The sequence below is a fragment of the Vipera ursinii genome (genome assembly GCF_947247035.1).
Source record: "Vipera ursinii genome assembly, chromosome: 1".
NCBI lineage: Eukaryota > Metazoa > Chordata > Lepidosauria > Squamata > Viperidae > Vipera > Vipera ursinii.
Genome location: NC_139512.1, coordinates 341,130,805 through 341,158,792, shown reverse-complemented (window position 1 = coordinate 341,158,792; position 27,988 = coordinate 341,130,805). Strand labels below are relative to the sequence as shown.

The 27,988-nt window shown below is 40.3% G+C and overlaps 1 protein-coding gene across 6 annotated transcripts in view; it reads right to left on the bottom strand.

The window, feature by feature from the left end:
- Positions 1-27,988, bottom strand: part of ATP2A3 (ATPase sarcoplasmic/endoplasmic reticulum Ca2+ transporting 3) — a 143,196-nt gene that overhangs the window by 91,230 nt on the left and 23,978 nt on the right. Inside the window, exon 1 of one of the 6 annotated variants that reach the window (XM_083372620.1) lies at positions 24,171-24,925. The exons of 4 other annotated variants lie outside the window; for them this stretch is intronic. Coding sequence is in view for 1 of the 2 variants with exons in the window: in XM_083372619.1 (XP_083228745.1) it covers positions 7,540-7,624 (85 nt within the window). In the remaining variant the exon portion in view is untranslated. Of the gene's footprint in view, positions 1-7,539; positions 7,640-24,170; positions 24,926-27,988 lie in introns of those variants that run through there. One more of the 6 variants, XM_083372619.1, reaches the window with a different exon arrangement.

The following is a 27,988-nucleotide window of genomic DNA, read 5'->3' as shown; positions in this document are numbered from 1 at the left end:
ATTTTATTTTATTTTAATTCCGTTTATATCCCACCCTTCTCCGAAGACTCAGGGCGGCTTACAAGCTTAGCAGTAGCCTTCATTCTATGTATATGCCTGCTTATTAGGGCTTTCACACAAACCCCAAGTGGCATTTTTACAAAGTCAGCTTATTGCCCCCAACAATCTGGGTCCTCATTTTACCTACCTCGGAAGGATGGAAGGCTGAGTCAACCTTGAGCCTGGTGGGATGCGAACCTGCACTAATTGCAGGCAGCTGGTATTACTTAAGGAGGCATTAGCCCACTGCTCCACCAAATATACAGAAGGTATATTTATTTGTAATGCTCCACTTTAACTATCCTGATCTCTTTGCTTTTCTTGACCTAAATGCTGTCTGCTAGCCTACCACTGCCAGCCTAAACCTCATTGGTGAATTAATCCATTGTCTGGATTTGTACGCTATAGTGCATCATAAACTAAGATTTATACAAATGCTAGCCCTCAAAAATGTATCCAATGTTAGTGTTAATACTAACCAAGTTTAGCATGTTTTGCAAATACAGCTGGTAGAGTTTGAGCTAACCTGATTAAATGTCCTCTCTGCTGCACAGCGGTTTTTATGTGAGCAATCCTAATGTGTGTTGTTTGAGTGTGTGCATGTGTAAGGACATGTGGGAAAGGCCTTGGGAGACTGGGCAAAGAGAAGCTGTCAAGGAAATGGTCAGAAGAAACAACACAACCCATAGCTGGACTTTGGACCGACAAGAAGCTCAGAAGAGGCCCTCCCTAAGTTGTTAGGTGGCAGAGTAAAAGAGACAGGAGGGCAAATTGTACTTTCAGAGTTCCAAGATTAATGTTGGCCTCACAGGGTTAACCTGACAGGAATCACAACCAGGTGAGCTAATTCTACTTTATTATAATGCTACACTGATAGAATCTTGCAAGTCTGAAAGTGCAATTTGCCTTCTCTCTCTCTCCAAGGCCTTTCCCACATTCCATTACAGCATGTAAGTTAGAGAAGAAAAGCACATGGCACAAGAATTTACACCTTTCTAAATGATGATGAGAGATGCAACAGTTGAAGAAAAGATCAGAAGAGTTGTTCAGATCTCTGTAAAAGACAGCCAGGTAGGTGGACATGTGTGAAATTCAGAACAGACAAAAATAATTTCCTTTGGTGTACCGATGGGTAAGTAAGCAACTCAGCCACACAGCAATTTTGTTGTGCTTCCTTCCCAACCTGAAACCAAAAGGAAACCTTGCCAGCATAAATTACAGTGTCCTCCCAGCAAGCCCTTAATGAGCACCTAGAATACATGTGTGACACTGTAAGGACAACAACCAGTTATTTTTTCTGGCTGAAATCTGAAGAAAAGCTGCCACCAATTATCATACAGAACATTTGTGCTAAGATAGCTCTTGAAAGGTTTGAGCACTCCATCTACCCATTTGTAAATCTTTCCAAAGGACTGTTGACCTCTCCATCTACCAACCACTAGATGGTATCAAAGAGTTTGTTTCTCTCTTAAGAACAAGATAGTAGTTGTTTGCCAGTCAATGCAGTTACCATATAAATATTCTTGGAGTTTCAGTTTGTGTAAAAGACGTGTTCAGCGGTGGGATACTCTCAAGTCCAGTTCCATTTTGGAAAATACATTATTTTCCCAAATTATTTGATCAAGTCAATCAGCCCATCAGCCACTAGGTGAAAGTAAAGAGAATTTGCTTCTCATAGCTGCCAACTAGTGGTCAATTGGGTTTTTGCATCCAAAATCTAACCACTTAATAAACAGCAATAGCACTTAGAATTTATATACCGCTTCATAGTGCTTTACAGCCCTTGCTAAGCAGTTTACAGTCAGCATATTGCCCCCAACAATTTGAGTGCTCATTTTACCGACTGCAGAAGGATGGAAGGCTTAGTCAAGAACTGAGCCAGTCAAGATCGAACTCCTGGAGTGAGCAGTGAATTAGCCTGCAGTACTGCATTCTAACCACTGCACCACCACGGCTCTAAATGGTGTTGAAGAGCTGGAGTTTGAGAAATCACTTATTGATTCTTATGTGAAATCACAGCATAAATAAAGCTGGGATAAATAAAATAAAGGAAAATGTACCTATTTGTCAAAGCTATCTTTACCAGGTTACATTCAATAATGGAGTGAACAGTTTAAAAGAACATCCCTCTTTTAAAGGGATGGGAATTTGAAGGATTCCTTTGGAAGGGCTTAAGCCTACAAAAGCCCAAGACCTGATTCTTGTCAAGTACAGTTTTAATTATATCTCTTAAGCTGCAGATAAGCTAGAGAGGCATTTTAGTCTAGTGGTTAAGGCACCAGGCTAGAAACCAGGAGAGTGAATTCTAGTCCTGTCTTAGGCGTGAAAGCTAGTTGAGCGACTTTGGGCCAGGAGCTCTCTCAGCCCATAATTTCAGGATTTCCAATTCTCTAGAGAAGGGGTGTCAAACTCGCCGCATCACGTGACGTGTTGCAACGTATTGTAACTTTTTTCCCCTTGCTGGAGCTGGGGTAGGCGTAGCTTCCACGTCACATCTGGCCTGTGGGCCAGCAGTTTGACACCCCTGCTCTAGAGCAATTCAGACATCTTAAAATTGCTGAGGTTGAAAACTCTTCTAGATTTACTGGTGGACCAACCCACTTTAAAAAGAAGAGGGGTGAGACATGGGGGCTGTGGAAAACATAGTTTTAGTCCTCTTGCAGTCAAAATAGCACTGCAGAATAGATGTTGAGTCCAGGGACTTAGACAGGAGGAGGTGTTGGGCCAGTTGTAACTGAGCAGTTGTCTGCCCTACATTACTTCAAACCTCCTCCCTCATGCACTATGGATTATCCCTATGTGAGGTCTTCTTCTGTTCTACTTTTATGCCAAAAGACCTTTTACCAACTTAGTACAGGTAGTCTTAGACTTACAACCATTTGTTTAATGACTGTTCAAAGTTATGGCACTGAAAAAAGTGACTTAGGACCAATTTTCACACTTTTGATCGTTGTAGTATCCCCACAGTCACATGATCAAACTTTGAATCCTTGGTAACCGGCATGCATTTACGATGGTCGCAGCATCCCGGGATTCCAGGGCTGTCATCTGCAACCTTCTTATCAGAGTTTCTGACAAGCAAAGTCAATGGGAGAAGCCATAATTGCTTAACAACCACATGATTTATTTAACAACTGAAGGGATTCATTTAACAACCATGGCAAAAAGGTCATAAAATGGGGCATTTAAGAACTGACTTGTTTAGCAACAGAAATTTTGGGCTCAGTTGTGGTCATAAGTCAAGAACCACCTGTACTCAGCTGCCTGTAAGATGGAAGCTCCATTCTGAGGACATGCCCACAGCAGCTGTTAAGTGGAGCATCTTTGTGCCACAATAAGTCTCTGTGGTTTAACCCAAAGACTGAAAATGTTTCATCTTGCCATGTATATGCCCAGCCACCATTACATTCAAACACCTGGCGTTGGCTTTAAGGTGATGCAAAACCATTTTCTAAATGAATGCTGTTTCAGTAAAGAGGCCTAGATGTAAATTTGATATTTCCAATCAGAAATATTAAAAGTCAGCTTTGTTAAAAACTTTAGTTGTAATTTGGATGGGACACAGGATTACTGGAGGGCAGAAAACTTTTATTATGGATTAGAATAAATAGTAGGTGCACTATCACAGTATGCAAAAAAACATCACCCCAACAAAGCAACAAGTCACTGTTCAACGGATTATTTGGACCCTTATGGATCAGGGCCGTATAGGTAGTCCTTGACTTACAATGGTTCATTTAGTGGCCATTCAAATTTACAACAAGTGACTTATGCCCATATTTCACAGTTATGACCTTTGTAGCATCCCCTTGAACGTATGATCAAAATTCAGATGCTTGGCAACTGGTTCATCCTTACGGCCATTACTGTGTCCCAAGGTTATATGATCACCTTTTGCAACCTTTTGACAAGCAAAGTCAGTGGGGAAGCCAGATTCACTTAACAACTGTGGCAAGAAAGGTCATGAAATAGGACAAAGCTCACTTAACAATTGTCTCACTTAACATCAGAAATTTTGGGCTCAGTTGTGGACTACCTGTATTGAGATGTTTTTTTTTTTTTGACTGAGATAAACTCTGCATTGCATTGTTTTATTCTATTTCAGCGTTTCTCAACCTCATCAATTTTAAGATGCCTGGACGAAAACTTCCAGAATTGCCTAGCCAGCCAAACTGACTGGGGGATTCTGGGAATTGACCTCCACACATTTTAAAGTTCATGAGATTGAGAAACAGAGTTCTACTATAAGGAGAACTTTAATTCCTTTTGGCTGAGATGTTAGCTGGTAAAATACAACTTCTCACATTATTTTCACATCTTTCCTAAGGAAGAAACTATTTCTCCTTTTAGAGTTTCACAGTCACAGCAGTGAAATTTGCTGTCACCCATATTACTGCAGTTTTTGAGTGTACTTCAACCCTACTTTAACCCAAAACTATTAATAACTGAAGGTTGTGCATGCAAATAAGTAATTCTCTTAGGAAAAGAGGGGGTTTTCTTTCTAACTTGGTGGAAGCTAAGCTCCTTGATCGTGGAATTGCTGGGTCTTAAAATACAAATATTAAGAACTACTGGCCTAAGGAAATGGTTCTTGTCCAGATGTTAGTTGAGAAAAGCCAAAAGGTAGCTTTTCCTCCAGCAAAAGCAATGGTTATTTCCCTGTGCTTTGTAGAATGATAGAAATAACCAGTGAATCTTCTTATATATTTTTAAAATGGGACTGTAAACTAGCTCTGTTTGTTTATGCCTTGTCTGCCTCCTTTTCTCAACATTTAATGGGCTCAGAAGCTAAACAAGTTCATGCCAAGCCAGGTTAGTACTTAGATGGGAAAATCCCAGGAAACCCCACAAATTTAGTTTAGACTGAGATGTTAAAAAACAACACTTAAGAAGGCAATGGTCATCCATACCCGTAGTGCTGCCAAGAAAAACAAAAGGACGTATCTATGTAATTTTTAAGAATTTGGCCCATGCAGACTTCAACATAAACTTCCTCCCTCTTTTGAATTGATCCCAATATAAAGAATTTGTGTTTCTTCTACAGCAGATTTTATGAGTGACTATTAGAAATTATGCCACAATAAAAGAAAACTGGAGTGATGCGGGAAGTGCAAGATACTGTAAGTGCATGGCTCACAGCTCATGCGCACATCTATAAGAAAGTGGAAGTGGTGTTTGTGTGTGTGTGCTTGCGTATGCTCAGGCATATTTGTGTGATTTGATGCTCATCATGAAGAGGTGGGGATACTTGCAACTTTAAAGCTTTTGGAAACCACACACACACACAGTATTGTACCTTTAAAAGCTTTTAAGCAGAAGAAAGTGGAAAAGAGTGCCTTCAAAGGTTCTTCTCCAATTTTTTTTTTTAAATTGGAGATGCCAAGGAGAGGACTTCCTCATTGCAAAGAACATAGTCTGTCATTTTTCTGTAACCAATATGTGACTGTCTTTCAGGGTATTACAATTGTTCCACTGGATTTTTAGTTCTTATCCAGCATCAAGCAAGTGATGTGATTATGAACATAGCAGCACTTACTTCAGTTTTATCTGTCCCTAAATTTTGAACTAGATCTACAAGGTAAATGAACAAGAAAAGGCTCTCCTCTCCCTTATTTGAGACTGCCCACTTGGAGCAAGAACAAATTTATCCCTTTAATTTTATTAGCCCTCATAAACTCATCAACTTCCGATCCACCTAACATCCTAACCAAACAATCACATTACACTGTTGCTTGACATGTCAACCCTATCTACATGTCAACCTTGCCTAGCCTAGAAGAACCTCAATTCTAAGCCCCAAGGGACCATTTGGGCTGCAGTCCCAGGCCGCCTAACCATTTGGTCAGCTGATAAACTCACAGTGCTGTTCTTCCTTTGGGGCAAGATAGCTGTAACGAGAAGACAAATTGGAAGCTCTGAGCTTCCAAATTTATTCAATGGCCTATTAATAGAAAGGTTATTCTTCATTAATAGCATTTCAAACTAATCTACAGACACTAAAATGAAGCAATTCGACTGTTCAGACTAAGGGCTAACAGCAGAGATTAAAAAAAAATACTGCAGATAGTAGCAAAAATAATATACCTTATTCAAAGCAATCAACCATAGCAATGAATGAGGTCTCCTGTGCTTGCTTTGTTTTTTTTTCTAACTACCTCCCTGCCCTGTTTTTTCCTGTTGCATTTGCAAGTTGGCATGCAAACCTGGGTGTGAACCTTCTCTGCTTCCCCACAGAAAAGTGATACGCCTAAAAAGGTCGGGATTTCCCTTCATGTAAGTTATAGCCGAGGAACTCCTTAAATAAGAGAGCTCTGAAGGCAGACAAAGTTGCAGCAGGAGTGGAAGTGGATGAGACTTATGGAGGACACAGCGTTTCCCCAGCTCTTCAACTGACAAGAGAGATAAGGTCTTGGTTATGATCTTTAAGTCTTTAATTATCCCGGACCCATGGCATGGGTCCGGGATACCTCGAGGACCACCTGCTGCCGGCGTCAACTCCCCTCCGCTCTGTGCGTGCCCACAGAGAGGGCCTCCTCAGGGTGCCTCCGGTCAGGGAATGTCGACTGGTGGCCCCCAGGGGGAGGGCCTTCTCTGTGGGTGCTCCGGCATTATGGAACCAACTGCCGGTTGAGCTCCGGATGGCATCGGACCTACGATCCTTCCGTCGCGGGTTGAAGACCCACTTGTTTGAGTTAGCTGGTCTGGCCTGATGGGGAATATGGGTTTTTAATTGGTTTTTATTATTCTATTATTGTTGTATTTTAATTGGGCATGGTTTAATTCTTTTTTAATTTTTGTATAGCTATTTATATATGCCCTGTGAACCGCCCTGAGTCCCTAGGGAGAAGGGCGGTATAGAAATCAAATAAATGAAATGAAATGAAATGAAAACCAGGAGCACAAATCTTCAGGCAGCTGGACCACAATGGAAAAAAGATTGCACAGTCATCAACGTATGCCTTCCCTTGATCTTTATCGTGTCCATGCAAATGCAGGATTTGACTGCTCTTTTTCAGCTTCAGTCCATTCCCTCTCCCTAGAATTGTACAAAGTCAAATATGCAAATCTGAAATCATGATTACAGTAACCCAGCAACAGACGTAGTAAGAAATATTTCAAAAGAGGGGAAAACATTACAGAATAACAGAATTGGAAGGGACCTTGGAAATCATCATCCAACACTCTGCTCTAGCATGAGACCCTATACCATTTCAGACAAATGGTTGTCCAGTATCTTCTTGAAAGCCTCCAGTGATGATGGGGCACCCACAACATCTGAAGGCAAGCTGTCCCACTGGTTGATTGTTCTCACTGTTAGGAAATTTCTCCTTAGTTCTAGGTTGCTTCTCTCCTTGATTAATTTCTATCCATTGTTTCTTGTCTTGCCTTCTGCTGCTTTGGAAAATAATTTGACCCCCTTTTCTTTGTGGCAGCCCCTCAAATATTGAAAGACGGCTATCATGTCTCCTCTTGTCCTTCTTTTCATTAAACTATACATACCCAATTCCTGCGACCATTCTTCATGTATTTTAGCCTCCGGCCCCCAATCATCCTTGTTGCTCTTCTCTGCACTCTTTCTCAACATCTTTTTTTGTATTGTGGTGATCAAAACTGGATGCAGTATTTCAGGTTTTGTCCAGCTCCATGTCAGATCAGCAAAAACACAACAAAAGGAACTCCCAAATCAATCCTCAGAGTGAAATAAAATGGTTTTGCGATGAAGGAGAAAAGGGGAGACAAAGAATACGAGAATATCACAGCAGGTTTTGGGAAAAATAAATTGAAACCGGAGCTGAACATATTATTATGATCCCCACCCCTACCTACCATCAAATGGTGAGATTTTTCTGGGGTCGGAATGTTTGCTGATTCATTCCACCTGCAAGGATTTTTTTTTTATATTTTGTATTTAATTTATTTACCCCTATATAGCTTGGGTTGAAGGGAGGTGGAGGTACTGCTCTAAAACTCTGACAGTTTCAAGCCCAACTGCTTCTTAAAAAAATCTGAGTCCCTTTGGGGTTGGGTGAAGTGGAGTGTATGACTAAATTGAACATTCTGCCTCCACCCTCTGGACCCAGATAGGTAAGTAGATTAAATAAACAGATAAACTACTAGCAATGTTTCTGAAAATCTACTAGGTATGTCTCAAGCGATGGGAAAATCAATATTAATTCATATATTTGCCTTCAACTTATATTCTTTCAACATGGGCAGCCGAACTACTGCCCCCTCATTTTCCCCCTGCTTCTTCAATCCTTTCCCAGTTTAAATTAATTAAAGAGGATTTAGGCCAATTCATGGGGGACATGCTAATCAGTGGTCAACAGCTAGAGTGGACAAAGCATTATAAATCTGAATTGCTTCTAATAGGCTGTTTGGATCATTTTGGAAGTTTGAAATAGAGCACTTCAAACTCAAAACAACTATTTCAAACAGAAGGTATTTTCAAAATGGTAAAGACAATCCATTTTGAACTTGATATTGTGGTTTGTTTCAACCACAATACAACAATAGCTACTAGACTTAATCATGGCCTGCTCAGGCACATCTTTGAAACTGCTATCTGCTTTCAAACTCTTGTTTTGCTTCTGAACTTCTAATGTATGGGACAGGAGGTGTTAAGCCATGATTTTGTTACTCTATAATTTTGGCAAAATTCACACATGATTCTAATCCATAAAACTGTTTTATACAGGTAGCCCTCATTTAGCAACTGACTTATTTAGTGAACATTCAGTTACAGTGGAAATTAAAAAAAAACTAACTTTGGAAGCAGTTCTTGCATTTACAATTTTCACAGGTCTGTAAAGCAAGAGAAAGCTGAAGTCAAATTGCAAGTCCAGTTGCGGTTTCACTTAACAACCAACTCATTTGGTGGCTATTCACAGTTACAGTGGTGATAAAAAAAATAACTCTGCAAACAATCCTTGCAGTTATCACCTTCACAGGTCTATAAACCAAAGGAAAACTGAAGTCAGGTTTCACTTAGCAACCACTTGTTTGGTAAGTGTGGTTACCAAATAAGGATTACCTGTAATTTATATGGTAGGTTTTGCACGTTACACTAAGGACATGATAGCTTGGCTGGTGTAGAGGGCACTGCTTAAGAACCAAGGGTGTGGCTCTAAATCAGACATGTCAAACACAAGGCCCGGGGGACGGATCCGGCCCGCGAAGTGGTTTCATGTGGCCCGCGAAGCCATCCTGGAAACAGTGAGGGAACGGCCCCCACTGCCTTGGCCCTGGCCCAGAGACCCTCCTTCTGCCAGAGACCCTCAGATCTGTCCCACTCCTGCCCAGGCCCCCATAGGCACCCTCGATGCGAACGATGTAGAGCTGGCCACGCCCACCCAGTAGGCCATACACACTCTAGCCACGCCTACCCAGTAGGCCACGCCCATCCTGGCCATACCCACCCGGCCCCTTGAGGGCAACTGCAATGCTGATGCGGCCCTCAATGAAATTGAGTTTGACACCCCTGCTCTAGATAATGTAGGTTGAGAGAGAAGCATTCTGTCCATTGAGATCAAAGGCCCCATTTTCTGTCCATCAGGTGCCCTCTTCTAACCAGAAAACTAACTACCTGTTTGCTGTGCTTATTTAATAAAATAAATGTCAGCAAAAGCTGCAGCTGCAGACAAAAACCAACAAGGAAACCTCCAACTGGAACATGGCACCAAATGTTTCAACTTACTTACAGGAAACCACAGCACTTCCCCTGCTATTGGACTGGTGAACTTAAAGAGAGGTCTCTCTTAAGAGGTATTTTCCATCCCTGCCCTTGTTTATACACCCTAGCCTTTTGTTTTGAACTCCTTTCACCTTTGTTTGCCAACAGGGTAGAAGTCGAAATATTATGAACTACTTCCTTCTCTAGCCTCTTCCTCTGCCACGTCTCTTGAATATCAGCCCGGTACAATCTTGGGGGGCCCTCTCTGCTGCCAGCCAACCCTTGGGTTTTGCAAAAGGATTGCCATAAAATGGACTTGAACCCCAAAAGGGAGCTGCTTTATCTAACTCAGCTTCAAGGCTGCTTGGAACTCTTTGATAGCAATCCAAAGATGAAAAGTGGGGGAAAAAATAAATCTCAAAACTTGAAAAGCTCAGAAATAGAACAAAACTGTTGACATGAGGTTCCTCTTCATATAAACCTCCATCATGGAAAAAAGAGAATTATTAAACACATTTTTTCTCTCTCTCTCTTTCTCTCTCTCTTTCCGAATACTGGAATTCTCCTAACCCACTCAACTCCCAAGTTCTTTGTTGCATCACGACTACATAGAAAAATAACTTACTCCAAATCAAATGGCAAATTACACAGAGGAATTAATCAGCTTGCCAAAGAGGAAAGCATAAACCAGCTTCTTCTCCCATCATGCTGGGGAAAACATAAAGACAATAGAAGTGGACCAGATGCTAAACTAAAACAACTTCCCCAGAGAAATAAAACTGATCAAAGATAAAGGTTAAGGGCTTTAGTCTTTTTGTCCAGTGAACATGATTCAAATTTTGAGATCAAGATGTGATTCCTTTCACAAAATGGCTACCAGAGTGGTATGGTCAGTCACAACTTACCCACCTACCCTTTCCCAACCAAATGCTTTTTATCAGGGCATTTTATCTGAGCCTTTTTATTATAAGATGGGCATTTTTTCAAGTGAAGCAAGCAGCTATGTTACCCATCAATCATATTTTTGATAAATGATAATTATTTATTGAGTAATGATGATGATAACAACGACTAACGAGACCTGAAAATAGAAGTAGAATGACTATGACAACAGTATTAATAGTAATAGGCACCGGGGGTACAATCCCAAAACATTTGGAGCACCACTTGAACAGTATTGGCATTGACAATGCCAATCGGTCAATTGAAAAAGGCAGCCTTTACTTGAAATAGCTTACATCTTGTGACTATACCTTTAACACAATTGAATGCCTATGCCAGACTCATGGGAAGGACTCAATAGGTGGATAAACATGTCAAATCGAACTAAACATCTGGCTTGCAGTGCAACCAACTATATAATAATATAATCTCAGGGGTTTCCACAAAGAAAAGGGAGTCAAGCTATTCTCTAAAGTATCTGAGGGCAAGACAAGCAGCAATGGACGGGAACTAATCAAGGAGAGAAGCAACCTAAAACTCAGAAGAAATTTCCTGACAGTTAGAACTATTAATCAGTGGAACAACCTGCTTCCAGAAGCTGTGAATGCTCCAACACTGGAAGTTTTTAAGAAGAGATTGGACAACCATTTGTCTGAAATGATATAGGGTTTCCTGCCTGAGCAGGGGGTTGGACTAGAAGACCTCCAAGGTCCCTTCCAACTCTGCTATTCTATTCTATTCTATTCTATTCTATTCTATTCTATTCTATTCTATTCTATTCTATTCTATTCTATTCTATTCTATTCTATTCTATTCTATTCTATTCTATTCTATTAAATAATAATTTAATGTATATGTCACCTGAATCCCGATGACTCTGAGCAGCTTACTATCATTAAAATATTTTAAAAGAAAGAACAATACAAGAAATAAACCAGCACACAAAAACAGCACAAAACAAAGTAAAATAAACCCAGCTGAAGGAAGGAAGGAAGGAAGGAAGGAAGGAAGGAAGGAAGGAAGGAAGGAAGGAAGGAAGGAAGGAAGGAAGGAAGGAAAATCCTATTCTCTGAAGACCTGGGCAAAGAGTCAGTTCTTTAAAACTCTTTGAAACATCAGCAAGGTAAGATATGTTCAAATCTCGGAGTGGGGGGAGCTGGGGGGCTTCATTCCAGAGGGCAGGCTCATTGCATTGAAGAACCAGAATACAGTTCTATTATAAAATCAGCTATAGTTTTAAATAGAACCTCATTGCTTAGAGGCATTATGTCTTCCAGGTTTGAGGCAATAAAAGGGAAGAGTTCGTCTTCTTCATAAATTGATTAACGGTTTCTCTTGCTATTGCTTAGATGAGCAGGATCTTTGTGAGCATTCAGCAACAAGGCCCATTTTATGATCTTCTCTCTTGTGAAAGGACTATGCCCAGTCTAACCTGTCAGAGTCTTGTAAAGATAAAATAGATAAACTTTTTTGTCATTTTTTCACTGTGGGCACACTGGCACACATTAAAAATGAAATTCTGTTGCCTGCTCTCAAAGTGTACAATATATATATATGGAAAAGCAATGATTATTTATTAAAATATTATGTGGTTAATCAGCTATAGTAAATTATATCCATTTACATGGTAGAAAGACAAATTGGGTTCAGTTCTAATTAGACGAGGGAAAGAGTGGGGAGAGAACCAGAGTGGTGTCAAGTACACACATTAAATACTTGATATTTTATAGAACAAGAGCCAGTCTAGTATAATGGCTAAGTCATCAGGCAAAAAACTGGGAGACTGTGAATTCTAATCCTGCCTTAGGCAGAAAGCCAGCTGGGTGACTTTAGGTCAGTCACTCCTACTCAGCCCTAGGAAGGAGGCAATGGAAAACCACTTCCAAAAATGTTGCCAGGAAAATTGCAGGGACTTGTAATGTACCGGTAGTTACCAAGAATCAAGACTGACTCAAAAGCAAAATAACTAAAAATAAGGACCAGGTCACAACATTTGGTACTCCAAGTGTAGCTGGCTTTGCTCCTACCCATACTACGGTATCAGTCATGAAAGGTGCTGTAAAACCCAGGAAGACTAGGAAGATGAGAAGGAAAACAGTTCTCACAATTTGGTGGCTCATGGTGTAAGAACTGGAGGAAAGTGGAGACATCCCTGAAACAGAGATGTATTGTATGAATAAAAATATGGATAAAATTTGGATATACAGCAATGCTCATGATGTACACAACGGACAAAGATATTTAGTATTAGCTGATGATTTGCTTAAACTGAATTTGCAATGGAAAATAATCAATAGTTCTTCAAAAGGAAGCTCCACATTTTGTGGGTTAGAGTTCATTTTATTACACTCCCATCTGTAACAAAAAAGAACATGAAACACATTACATCGCAAAGGGAGACTTTTCTGAACCAGCCACTTTCAAACAAGGATGTTTAGGGAAGAAATTCTTGGCTCCAGCAGCTGCCAAGAATGGGAAAAAACAGACAAATAGTGTGGTTTCAGAATCAATGTACTTAGCACTTTAGCCTAAGTTATTTTTGGATCTGGGTGTTTGCGCAATTTATTTATCCATTGCTATTGTATTATTATCCTTAGGAGTTCAAGATAACTTTCACAGGGTCCAAAAGCTGTTTCCCATTCATGCCCCCTTTTGATCTGGGTCTGTTTGGCACTAATTCTGTTCTGTGCCTGGATTACTCTGGAGCTTTTGGTGGTGATGGAGGTGATGGTTGCAGCAATAGAAAAAATTCTCTCAAAACATATGTTTTCCCTAAAGAATGTCTGGAGAAGAAAAAAATGCATTTTAGTTTTGCCGAATTCAGGGATGCACAATTTTTATCCACCAAATCCTCCGGTGTAGCCCCTCCGAATGTTAATACTGAACTGAAATATTTAATATGATGACAGAGAAGTTTATTAGATGTATTAGAATGAATAAAGGCTGCATTTCATCAATTTTATTCATTTGCCATTAAGTCATTGTGTCCCATCTCCAACCACATTTTGGAAAATGGATGTATGCATGCTTAACTGTAACATAAAAGAGTCCCAGATTGTAAGAGAAAATACTTATTTCAATAATGTAAAAATACATACCTTGAAGATCAATTTGGGAATGAAATGGAATAATAAAGAAAAATATCCAGAACTGACACCAAAGTTTTTCCAAAACTGTTAGCTCACAGGATGGTGATGAGGATGAAAGTGTTGGGTAAAAAGGACGAGTGGATTGGAGGTGTTATAAATAAATAATTCTTGCTCCAAAATCTTAAAAGCAATTATTCTTTTTCAGTTAAAATGTATTTAATGGAAATCATCCTGGCAGGGAGAGGAGTGAAGAAAACTGTAGTTAAGTATTCTTGGAAAAAATGGAAGCAAAAAATCAGAAGGAATCTTGTGGCATCTTTTCCAACTAACAAATAGAAGTGTATTTTTAAATACAGGTAGTCCTTGACTTACAACAGTTTGTTTAATCATTGTTTGAAGTTACAATGGCACTGACCTATGACCGTTTTTCAAACGTACGACCGTTGCAGCATCCCCACAGTCATGTGATCAAAATTCAGACGCTTGGCAACTGATTCATACGTATGATGGTTGCAGCATCCTGAGGACATGTGATCCCATTTTGCAACCTTCTGTCAAGCAAAGTCAATGGGGAAGCCAGATTCATTTAACAATCGTGTTACTAACTTAACAACGTTAGTGATTCACTTAACAACTGTAAAAAGAAAGGTCATGAAACGGGGCAAAATTCACTTAACAAATATCTCACTTAGCAACAGAAATTTTGAGTTCAATTGTGGTCATATGCTGAGGACTACCTATGGTCATATTCCAAGTTCAGCTCCAGGGTTTTGATGGCTGCAACGAATAAGAAAGGGATGTGATTCACACAGCACCTTGGACCATGGCTTGTTGGCTTCGTCTGATTTAGCACAATGAATTCATATGACCCTTTCACATGAAGCCCAAAGAAGCCCAACCAACATTATGGCTTAATATGATATCTGGAGCCTGGCAACCATCAATAGGATCTTCCACTCTCCTGGATATCAAATCTGCTCTGTTCTATTCACCTACAGAGATTTCTCTCATTTCTTTTTACATGCATGTTCAAATGATAGAAGTTTGGCTGGCGTTCTTCCTGCAGCATTTCTGAGTGCAGAACTGATTTAAGAACAAGAACAACAAAAACCTGACTCACATAACTTGAGAAAGGAGGGAAAAAACTTATAAATTAATGAAAAGAAGGATGAGGGGTGACATGATAACAGTGTTGCAATATCTCAGGGGCTGCCACAAAGAAGAGGTAGTCAAGCTATTCTCCAAAGCACCTGAAGGCAGGACAAGAAGCAACGGATATAAATTAATCAAGGGGAGAAGCAACCTAGAACTAAGGAGAAACTTCCTGACAGTTAGAACAATTAATCAGTGGAACAACCTGCCTCCAGAAGTTGTGGGTACTCCAACACTGGAAGTTTTTAAGAGATTGGATTAACCATTTGTCTGAAATGGTGTAGGGGTTCCTGCCGGAAAAGAGGGTTGGACTAGAAGACCTCCAACGTCCCTTCCAACTCTGTTATTCTGTTATCATCTACCATACTCATTTTAGACCTTCAGCAGCAGGAATGTACAATATCATCTGTTTAAATTCACTGTCAAATGTTCCCACTTTTAGAGGTTTTCCTGACTGCTTGTCTAAATTTGTTTCCTCGCAGTTTCCATTAATTAATTCAAGCTTTGTCCTTTGGAGCAGTATGGAACATATCTGCTTCATCTTTTGCAAGACACCCCTTTTGACCTGAACTAAATCAAGTAAAATCGATTTAGTAGTAAAAGTCTCCAAGATAAACATAATAAGCACTGATTTTGCACTTGGTCTTCTCCCATTACAGACTTTTCTCTGCTAGTTTTCAAATGTCAACAGTTCCTCTAAATTCATGGACACACATGAAAAATTGGGCCTGTTGTAGATAAACATTGGAAGACAAATTGTTTCTGGATTCTACCACTTTGTACTCTAGATAGTAGGTACTACTGTAGGTAGATTGTGGGCTGAATTTCCCCGAGCAAGGACTCCATAGACATACAAAAACTGATATCAAGAAGAGTCTGTGGAGATTCTCAGTCATTCCAGTCATGGTTGCCTCAAAGGTGCTTTTTCAAAAGGCAACTGAATATTCTTTATTTTATTTGAAGCCATTTCACTTCTCATTCAAGATGCTTCATCAGTTCTGGCAGGATGGTGGGGGAGATGGAAGGCTTAAAAATAAAGAAAAATGATCCTTCCATTTGCCCTCTCCATCCTGTCAGAACTAAGCCTTCCATCTCCACATTATCCTGCCAGAACTGATGAAGCTTCCTGGATGAGAAGCGAAATGTCTTCAAATAAAAACAAACAAAGTCCAGTTGCTGTGTGAAAAAGCACCTTTGAGATATCAAGAAGAAAAATCTTGCCCAAACTTCCATATCAATGAATGCTGGTTTTCTATATCTTTTAACATGAGGTGGGGGTGGGGGATAGAACAATCCATCATATTATTCCCCCACACAACCAGAGTTAGTATTTTCATATACTCAAATGATAATGTTAAATAGGCCTTGACAGAGATTGAATCAGAAAATGCGAGGTGTTATGTGGGGAGGGGAAGAATTAGTCAGCTGTGATTCAAACATATTTCAAAACAAAAAAAATTCTATTTCAAGGCTTTCACTTTTTATGAAGGTGCTGCAAGATTCAGGCAGCACTCCTTTAAAAAAGAGAATTATTAACAATGCAAAATGAAAATCCTACTTTGTTCACCCAAAGTAACAAAATCTCTCCCAAATCTGCTTTACAGAGAGGTGACCTTACTGAACAGATTATCAGTTTCTACTGGAGAAAGCTGTAGAAGATTTCGGATGAGGCATCTTTCTCACTTTTGTACTTGGAATTATGTAAGATATTGATCCAGATAAGGTGCTGCCTGCTTACACAAGTAGTCCTCAACTTAAACTAGTCACTTAATAACAGTTTGAAGTTAGGATAGACTCCAAAAAAGCTACTTATGACTGGGATTCAAAATTCCCCACCCCATGGTCACATTTTGGGTACTGGGAAACCGTACTGCGTTTGCAGTTTTTTGCAGCATCCCACCATCACGTAACCGTGTTTTATGTTTTTTGCCAGAAACTGGCATTTCACTTCTGGTTTCTGGCAAAAAAACCACTTGTCATGGACAATGGATTTGCTTAACAACCACAGATTTGCTCAATAACTGTGGATTTGCTTAACGATCACCAGGAAAAAAATGGGTTGTAAAATTGGGTTGGTCACATGATAACCCACTTAACAACCCACATGACTTACAACTGTATTTCTAGGCTCAATTACAGTCATAACTGGAGGATTATATAATATATAGTAGCAGGATAAGGGCATGACAGCAAACCCCACCTTCCTTCGCACTAATAATATTAGTTGGTTGGGCAATGAAATATTTGCAAGCAAGCAAACAACCAAGCTCAGAGAGCATGAAGGACTTCACAATGGGATATACAACCAAATTTATTCAGAGTGCATGAGGTGGAAAAAGTCAGAACAAGCTATAGTATGTCTCTTTGCTAACATACACACACAGTTCCTTAAAGAGCGGATATTTGTTTTTCCTCTCATGTGGGCAGTACAACAAGAGGGTTAAGTTTCCATTCAGTTGTGGCCAACTCACAATGTTATGATTTTGCCTTCCAGTGACATGTCTGGTGTTACGTGTTCCAGTACCTGCTTGTTAGTCAACTCTGCTGTCCAAGGAATACACGGGAGCTTTCTCCAGCACCACAGCGCAAACGAGTCCATTTTCTTCCTGTCTTGGTTTTTTCAGATCCAATTTTTACAATCATACGTTTATTTTTGTTTAAAATATTTCAGGGCCTTTTTAAGGACAGAAGTTATTCCAAGACAAACTACAGCATTCAAAACAATAAAAACATAAGGCTAAACATAAAGAGGTTGTGAAGCACTGCTCTGCAGCAATTCCTCTAGATCAGGTATGTCAAACTCGCAACGTCACGTGATGTGTCGCAATGTACCGCGACTTTTTCCCCATTGCCGGCAATGGGGTAGGCGCGGTTTCAGTGTGACACATCTGGCCTGTGGGCCAGCAGTTTGACCCCCCCGCTTAGATGTTCCATTGCAACTCCCATAACCCCTGGTTCTGATCAGAACTGGAATTAACAACATTTCGAGGGCTACATGTCGGCCGTCTGTGTTCTCGAAACTCAAGATGGCCACAGGTACTTGCCCATTCCCTTTACATTAAATTCTATGTACAAGAAATCTGAGCTCTTTATTTTTATTTTTTTATTTTAATTCCATTTATATCCCTCCCTTCTCCGAAGACTCAGGGCGGCTTACAAGCTTAGCAGTAGCCTTCATTCTATGTATATGCCTGCTTATTAGGGTTTTCACACACACACCCCAAGCGGCATTATTACAAAGTCAGCTTAATTTCCCCCAACAATCTGGGTCCTCATTTTACCTACCTCGGAAGGATGGAAGGCTCAGTCCTTGACAATACCCTAAATACCAAATTCTAGGTCTAGGAGATAACATAAAGTATTTATGACAAAAGAAAGGCATCTATTAAAAAAAACCTGGACAATGGCAGTATGCTACTGAGAAACAAGAATATGCACAGAAACACACACACACCTACAGCATACAAAACAAAACAACTTGGAGGCAGATTGACAATCATAAAGGTCAGCAGGGTAAAGTTAAGTGGTTGTAAACTACTGTGCAAGATAATAGTGTAATTTTAAGATAGGGAGATTGCCTAGCACATGTGTTCCACACATATCAATTTGCAGAGAAAAATCAGGATCAGAACCACTATATCTACAATATCTGTGTTATTGCTCTGTTATCACAGAAGTATTTACCAGATACTTGACACCCTCTTTATAAAAGGGGAAATTAGTGGCCAGCTTCTCAGTAACTATATTTATTTCTTATAAGCTGCTTAATATGCCATAGACAGATATCTCTATAAACATTACCAACATGCTTAAACTGCAATGTGATTGGCTCAGCAATATGCAGCAGAATAACGGATGAGGAATCATGGGAAATGTAGTGTAATACAGCAGCTCCCAACCTTTTGGGCATCAAAGACCAGTTACATGTAGAGTGGTTTTTCCATAGACCATGTGCACGTGTGTGTGTGTGGGGGGGTGTTTCACACCCTGCCTACATCCCACGTGTGCACAGATGGGGCTTCACTTACTTGCATGGCCCAGTTCCTGGTGGGCTGCGGACTGGTGCTGATCTGTGGGCTGGGGACCCTGCTCTAATATATCTATAACTCATCAAATTAAGTAAGACTTGCCTACAATATGACTAAGTCTAGAGCTAACTTCAAACCTACATGTCTCCTGTATATGCCAACTTTCAGATGGGAAACTATTGGATGTCTGAGGTCATGTTCTATCTTTCTGCAGCGCATGCACAAGAGACATCTCAATAGTGCAAATAAAATGGCAGCATAAAATAGTAATAGAGAAGCAGCTGTTCCTGATGATGATGCAGTTCCAACACAAAAGTCACAAAGCATCCTACCCAACAGTCCTCTATAGGGCTCTAAAATCACAATGTACCATGAATCTCTGCAATCTAATTGCTTTAGAAACAGCAATAATCATTGTTTTTGTAATTTAGTGGACTCTCTGTTCCCACTGGAGGAACTACCTGATTCATCCCACCTTCTAGCTCCTGGGCTTCTGTGATAGCAATTGGTTGGCATGGTTAGGAGAAAGCACACAATCACAGAACTGCTGCTTTGTCACCACTAAATGGGACAAGGGCTTGGAAGGCAGTTGATCTTCGCTAGTAGGGCAAATGGGAAGTTTTTGAGGATTTAAAAGACATGGATTCATTCAATATTCATTCATCAATCAATACTACCATCAACACTGCCGCCATTCCAGATCTCATCGCTTCCAATTGCTTCTGAGATTTACTCCAAAACAATGGAAAAATGTTCACAAATTCATAAACAAAGGAACAAAGTGCATACAAGAGGGAGAACACTAATTTTCTTTATTTTTTTTCTGGGAAAATAAGAGAGGAATTTTTTAAAAGGCAGGAACCCAGGGAAACCTGACTGGGTGAGCCAGGCACTTGGTGGTTGACCAGCAAGCAAGCAATTCTTTGCCCTCAGCTGTTGACAAATATATGTGTGTGTGTGTGTGTGTGTGTGTGTGTGTGTGTGTGTGTGTGTGCGTGCTTGTGTATTCCAAGGTTTAAATTCTAGGCTTTTTCTTGCTGCCCTTTCAAATCAATGGAAATTTAGCTACTGTCCTTCTAGAGTTTAGGAGACACTGGATCAATGTTTTGAACTTCATTCCTTACATACAGTTCTCCATGAGATGTGCAGAGACCCTCATGTATTAATGCAACAGTAGATTAAAAAAGAGGTTTCAAAGGAAGATTTGTTGGTTTTTCATAAAAATTAATGTCATCAATTCACCCTGTCACAACATCCCACCAATAGATTTATTCATCTAATCTATAATTATTATTCTAATTACCCAACATCTGTCCCTTTCTATTATTTATTTACATCCTGCCTTTATTACAAGTATTTTTTATAAATAACTCAAGGGGGCAGACACACACAATGCTCCTTCCCCCTATTTATTTTTTTATTTTTAGAGTCCTTCCACAAGTGTTCTGGAACATGCCTGGACTAGAGGTTCTGTCACAACCAAAGAGATGGCGAGGAAAATTCTCATGTGCCAATGGCAACGAAAGAAGGCCACAACATGGTCTTCTAAAGCAGTGGTAGGGAACCATGGCCCTTTTATGACTTGTAGACTTTAACTCCCAGAATTCCTGAGCTAGACATATTGGAAACCCCTGTGTTAGTTCACCTGATTTCTTTGCATAGGTAAATCAGTTTAATTGGAATATTACTTGTGGTTCTAATCTTCCACACCTGGAAGCAGTTCAGGCTATGTTGAGTTATATGTATCAAAGCAGAGGTTGGATAGACATCTGTCATGAAAGCTATAGTTCAGGGGCTGGCATATAATGGCTTCTCAAATATTGTTGAGAATTCCTGCTGGCTCAGGAATTCTAGGAGCTGAAGTCCACAAATTATAAAAGAACCATGGTTCCCCACCCCGTTCTAAAGCAAAGGCACTCCGGCTTGCAGCTTGTCTCATTGCTGGCATAAAACCAAGCTAACACCTGCAAAAATTCTCTCTCCTACACAACTTTTCACAGATGGCAGAAGCCCTGTCCTTCTCCGCTTCATTCCTGTGCCTATCCCTCAGGCAATGTGGCATTTTGCTCCTTTACAAAAAGCAGTTCCTAAAAAAAACAAAAACCCAACAGATTGTTCAGTGGAGGCAATTATCTGAAATAGGCAAGTGTCAAGTAGATTCACATTCTGGCCAGACACCCACATCCTATATCGACATCTTCCCAATCATAGCCTAGCCCTAGCAGACAAATTTCTGCATCAGCCTTTTCTAAGGAATGAAGACACTGCATTTATCCTTTAAAATTATAGTTGTAAATCAGGAGATCCAGATAATTGCCCCTTGTTATAAAGCTGAAAACATAGGATAGTTTATAATGAAGAAGACCATTTGCCACATTGTTCAGAGATAAAGAACATGTTGCCTTCCAGATGTTGCTGAATTACAATGCCCAGCATCCCTCAGCATGGGCCATGTTAAACAGGGCTGCCAGGAACTATATCTGGAGCACCAAATGTCTCCTGTCTACAACTCTAGTCTAACCAAGTGCTCGAAGCAAAGACTCAACTGCAATGGGACATCAATCTGTGGCAATTAAGATCATATTGAATTATAACTTCCGGCATCCCTAGAAAGTACAGTAAATAGCAAGGCAGTCTAAAGGTAAAGGTTCCCCCGCACATGCGTGCTAGTCGTTTCCAACTCTAGGGGCCAGTGCTCATCTCTGTTTCAAAGCCGAAGAGCCAGCACTTGTCTGAGGACGTCTCCGTGGTCATGTGGCCGGCATGACTAGACACCAAAGGCGCACGGAACGCTGTTACCTTCCCACCGTAGTGGTCCCTATTTTTCTACTTGCATTTTTACGTGCTTTCGAACTGCTAGGTTGGCAGAAGCTGGGACGAGTAACTAGTTTAACAATATTTGAGAAGTCATTGATTGCTAACCCCTGAACGACAGCTTTCATGACAGATGGCTATCCAATCTCTGCTTAGATATATCTAGGTCAATGTAGGCTTAACTGCTGTCTGGTGTGAAAGACCAGGACCCCAAATAAAGTTCCAAAGAAACTGACTTATTGCTCATGCCTATGCACAGAAATCTAGTCAACTAACCCAGAGGCAACTTGGCAACTTTAAGATTTGTGGACTTCAATTCCCAGAATTCCCCAACCAGTATGAATGGCTGGAGAATTCTGGGCACTGAAGTACACAAGACGTAAAGTTGCCAAGGTTGAAGTTCCCTGAACTAATAGTTAGCACTATTTTGGCATTAGATAATGGTTAATGGAATTCAAGAGAGGTTGGACTTTTGTGGCAACTAAAGACTTTAGGCTGATTCCTCTTTTGACTGTCTCCAGGCTTTGCCACTCCTCCTCCTACAACTGCCTTGCATTTCAGCTAGAGATAGCAAACACAGCTATGTGAAATCCTTTAATATGAACTGTACTACACCACAATTTACCTAACAAACCTTAATTAGCTGAGTTCATATATTAGTTCTCAACTTTTAGGTATTCGTTTAGTGCCAGTTACAATGGCGCTGAAAGTAGTGACTTACAACTGGCCCTTGCACTTACCTCTACTGCATCTCCATGACCACATGATCAAAATTTAGGTGCTTGGCAACCAAAACATATTTACAATGGTTTCAGCCTTCTGTGGCCACTTGAGCTCCATTTAAAACCTTCACAAGCAAAGTCAATGGAGAAAGCTTGCTGACCATGTGATTCACTTGACAATCATGTTGATTTGCTTAACGACCACAGCAAAAAGGATCATAAAATCAGGCACAACTCACTCAATGACCATCTTGCTTAGCGATGGAAGTTCTGGTTCCAACTATGGTCATAAATTGAGGATTACCTATAAGCTAAGCGATAAAACAGTCGTGTTGAGTTAGGCCCTATAGAAGCCATATATTAAATACCCAGCGATATACTGTATATTTTTTAAATAAGTAAACCATGTCTTACAATGGTATGATCCATGACCCACAAGCAAAGGACCTACACAATGTGTGACTTGACCTTTCTTTCCAGATGTATCTCTTGGAGGTTGTGTGACTATGGTGTCTTCTTTATTTGAAGACACAAACTGCTCTTTTCCCCCCTCTCTCTGGCTTAGCATTGAATTCTATTGCATCGCTTTTCTTCATGCCAAATCTGCTGCCACGTGCTGTTTGTTTGAAGTCTGAACAGATGACTCCCAGAGAAGTGAAAACTTAATCTAAGGACCACATCAACTTAGGCTGATGACCATGGCTTTCCCACTGGCACCCAAGATGCCTGCTAGCTTTCCTTTAGTGTGGCAGTGAATTATGAAAGTTGCAATGCCAACAAGGGGCCCCAGCTGAGAAAAGCTTCCCTACTGCTTTCCCATAGAATTATCGTAAATGCAATGCTAACTTGTAGGCTGCAAATTATTGGCATTAAATCTTAGTGCAGTGTGAGACTCCAGCCACCAACTGCCAAAAGGACTTTATCCTTTTGCACATTACTACAATCCAAAATGCCACACATCAAAAGTTCCTTCCTCTTACCCCAATAATGTCCTACTTCTCTGTACTTATTTTCATCCCATCTTGCCCTCTTTAGATGGGGTTAAAAATATACACATAAAAATGTACATATAAAAAACTCTGAAAGGCCAGGAAACAGCAGGCTCAAAACTATAAGCCAGCCAGAATCAATGACAGGAACCAGGGGAGTTAAACTGAAAAGTAAGAAGGCTCAAGAGGGCAAGAAAAACGGATTTCCTTTCTGAAAGTCACTGACAGAACAATCAAAACATCAGAATTCACACCCAAGTAGTCTGGACCAGGACAATACAAGGAACACTGCATCCAGTTTTGGTCACCACGATGTAAAAAAGATGTCGAGACTCTAGAAAGAGTACAGAGAAGAGCAACAAAGATGATTAGGGGGCTGGAGGCTAAAACATATAGGGAACGGTTGCTGGAATTGGGTATGTGTAGTTTAACGGAGAGAAGAGTGAGGGGTGACATGATAGCAGTGTTCCAATATCTCAGGGGCTGCCACAAAGAAGAGGGAGTCAAGCTATTCTCCAAAGCACCTGAAAGCAGGACAAGAAGCAATGGATGGAAACTAGTCAAGGAGAGAAGCAACCTAGAACTAAGGAGAAACTTCCTGACAGTTAGAACAACGAACCAGTGGAACAACCTGCCTCCAGAAGTGGTGAATGCTCCAACACTGGAAGTTTTTAAGAAGAGACTGGCCAGCCATTTGTCTGAAATGGTATAGGGTTTCCTACCTTAGCAAGGGGTTGGACTAGATGACCTCCAAGGTCCCTTCCACCATCATCATCTTCTTCTTCTTCTTCTTCTTCTTCTTCTTCTTCTTCTTCTTCTTCTTCTTCTTCTTCTTCTTCTTCTTCTTCTTCTTCTTCTTATTATTATTATTATTATTATTATTATTATTATTATTATTATTATTAACAATTTTACAGAAGCAGGATTTTTAACTTTCATGCATGTGAAAGAAGATAATCTACTAATAATTTTCCATGCTCTTCCTTCCAAATCCACCTAGCGTGGGCTGATATGTTGGGTTACCTCAAAAACATTTGCAAATTTCCACTCTTGTCCTTTAGGAAAAAAAAGAAACCCGAAGTAATAGAGGATTGTTTTTTAAAAATCAATGTGCAGGATGATTTAACAGTTTGTTTGGACAACCTGCTAAAGCTGTATGGGGTTTCTTTTCGGTTTTGGCATAACAGTCAACTATGGCTTAGTCACTAAAACATAGCTAAATAAACTGGCTTAGCAGCCTGTACAAACACAGCCATAAAGAAAGAAGGAATCATCTCCACCAGCGTTTCTCAATCTGGCTAGTGAATTCTGGGAGTTGAAATCCACACATCTTTAAAGATGCCAAGGTTGAAAAACACTGGTCTCCACCTCAGAGAAATTAAAAATCTGGAGACTCTTGGAGTAGAGAAAAGAATATCCTTCTCTTCCATTCCTTTTTCAGTGGAGCATCTGGAACATCTTCTTATTCTGATTGGTACATAACAGAAATATGATAATATTCATATTCTAAAAGGGTGTGTAAGAATCAATTTGGGATCAAAGAGCCTGTCCCAGGCAGTGATAATCAAAAAAAGTGAAGATGTCAGCAGAGATGGAAGGTTCATCTTCCCTTTTTATCCTACCTTGTGGACAACCCTGGCCCTAGGAGGACCTGAAACAAGACATCAAAAAGAGCCACCACATTACTGCACGAAGGATCCAATTCAGTGCTAATGTCATGTCTGATGCAAGTAGGTAAGTGTGCATGATGTTGGCACGATGTACACCAGCCATGGTGGCACAGTGGTTAAAATGCAGTATTGAAGGCTAACTCTGCATCCCACAGCCTGGAGTTCGATCCTGACCGGCTCAAGGTTGATTCAGCCTTCTATCCTTCTGAGATTGATAAAATGAAGACCCAGATTCTTGGGGGCCATATGCTGACTCTGTAAACCGCTTAGAGAGAGCTGTAAAGCACTGTGAAGTGGTGTAGAAGTCTAAGTGCTATTGCTATTGCTACATATTGCCAGTTGCTGACTTTGCTTCCTACCGTGAATGCCTATGGCTGGTCATGTTCCTATTGCTGTTGCCCACTGCAGTCATATTCCCTGAGATCTGCACATTTCATGCCATGTCCACGCACACAGCTGGCACAAAACGGTTATATAAGAATGAAGATGGGTCAAACTGTGGATGGATCTGAGATTTTCCGTTTTGGGAAGTGAATCAGGATCAAGTTCCCTTCCCTCTTTCATTACTCCAAAATGGGGTTCCAGAAAGTTATAAACTGAGTTTTTCAAATCTGGCAACTTTGAAACATGTGGATTTCAATTGCTGGAATTCCCCCAATTCTGGAAGATCTCAAAGTTAAAACACAGGTATAAAACCATCTGGTCTTTTTCATCAACCTAACAAAATTACCAGGTAAAATCTGTGAAGAGACACAGCCAGTCTTGATACCAATTTGCCATGATAATTACTATAAGAACTTATGCCATATTTTTTTAATGTTCTGTCCCCCATTTCTTTTTTTCTTCCTTTCAAGGCTATGTCTTTACAAGAACTGAGATCAAGGATTGTCTCACCTCTGATGGCTTGGGTTCTTCCTCAAGGGTCACCTTAAAGTGCTTTCTTCCTGCCTCTGAGGTGACAGAAAGTACGCTGGCATGCTTTGCCTTGCCCTCATTGCTGACCCTTATTCTGTCCCAATAAGGAGGCCAGGAAATGATGCAGTCCTGGCAAATTTAATATGGGACAAGTGAAGGAAAGGGGTTGTTGGATTCCCTGAGCATTGTCTGCCTTCCTATCAAGTGACACCAGCCAGCAGAAGACAACATCCAGCAACTGTTCTCGTGAACACAGGCTGGGGAGGAGGCGAGTTCTGACAGATGGCAAGATGGGAGGGTTTAGCTAGTGTCAAATTTTTTTGCTTTGTTTTGCACAAATGTTTTGCGCCCGCATGAAAAACGCTTGTGGTACCTGGATTCAAGACTCTTCCGGAAAAATACTAAGCTTGGATTTAAGATTAGCCAGAAAATCAGCCAACATGAGATGAAATGTAAAGGATTATTATGACTTACAACCACAACAGAGCCCAAAATTTATGTTGCTAAGCAAGACATTTAAGTGAGTTTTGCCGCATTGTATTACTTTTCTTGCCACAGTTGTTTGGTGAATCAGGTTAAAGTTAGTAACCTGGTGGTTAAGTTAATCTGGTTTCCTTATTGACTTTGCTTGTCAGAAGATTGCAAAAGGGGATTGCATGACCCCGGGACACTCGAACCATCATAAATATGAGACAGTTTCCAACTGTCTGAATTTTGATCATATAACTATGGGGATGCTGCAACTATTATAAATGTGAAAAATGTTCATAAGTCACTTTTTTCAGTGACGTTACTTTGAATGAACACTAAATGAACTGTTGTAAGTCAAGGACTACCAGTATTTAGGGTGAATGAACGGATTTGCCAAGTGAATTTCAATGGTGGACCACTACAGGCTGCTCTGAAAAAGAGGAGAGGAAAAATGAGAGCAAAAGACGAAGCGTTAGGAAATTATATGAAGTTTGTGTTTGTGTGTATGTGTGTGTGGTCTTTTTCTAAAGGCTCTGGCAAAGTTCATACATACATTGCAGATGTTTGATTTGAGCCTAGTGTGCTGCCAAACCTAGCCAGTGTGGCTTGAATATCACCATTTATGATTCAGCATCTTGTGGTATGCTCAGAAGCCATGGTTAGACAATCATGGCTTAATACAGGAAATCAGGTAGTTTCAGGATAGTAAAGATCTGAGCTTTCCCTGCAGATTTTCATGCACGCTTCTTGCCATTGTTAAGTGCTATTCACTTGTTTTCTCTGTTCATGGATTGTGCTGATTAAAAGGAGGTGGGGAGGGATAAAGAAGGAATTATTGAAATGGGAACTCAGCAGACTTATGTTTTTACATGCTCTATAAATATAACAATGGAAATCCTTCATCAAAAATCCTGTAATGAAGGATTATTTCTCTAATTCAATGGTGGGGGGGGGGAGAGGAGGAAGGGGGAGATGGTGGAATATCACAAAAGCCATTGCTCTTTTCCAGTGAGTTTCAACGTGAGTGCAAAACAATAGGAAAATGTTAAACTTTTATTAGCTGCTGTTGTTTCAATCATTAAGATACGCTAAACTCATTCTTCCTTTATTTTCCAAACTACATTGATTATTCCCAAAGGGAAATTAACATGGCTTGGCAATCTCTTTTCCCTGCCATCACAACCCCCAAGCATAAGAAACAACTGGCGAATTTCCAGTTTGGCTCTAGCACTCCCCCCCCCCCCAGTTTTAATCCTACGGAAGAATGAATCTTAACACACGTCAAGTACGTCATGGAAATACTCAAGAAAACTCAAGAAACCACAGTCTTTCAGCTGCTCTGAGCAACATGTCAATTCACAACCACTTCAATTCAAACATTTCAGATTTTTGCAGCTTCTTTTATAAAGCACTGGGGATGTTACACTTACTGTACTTTAAATACAATGCTTTAATTAGCGATCATTAAAAAATGACGTGCAGAA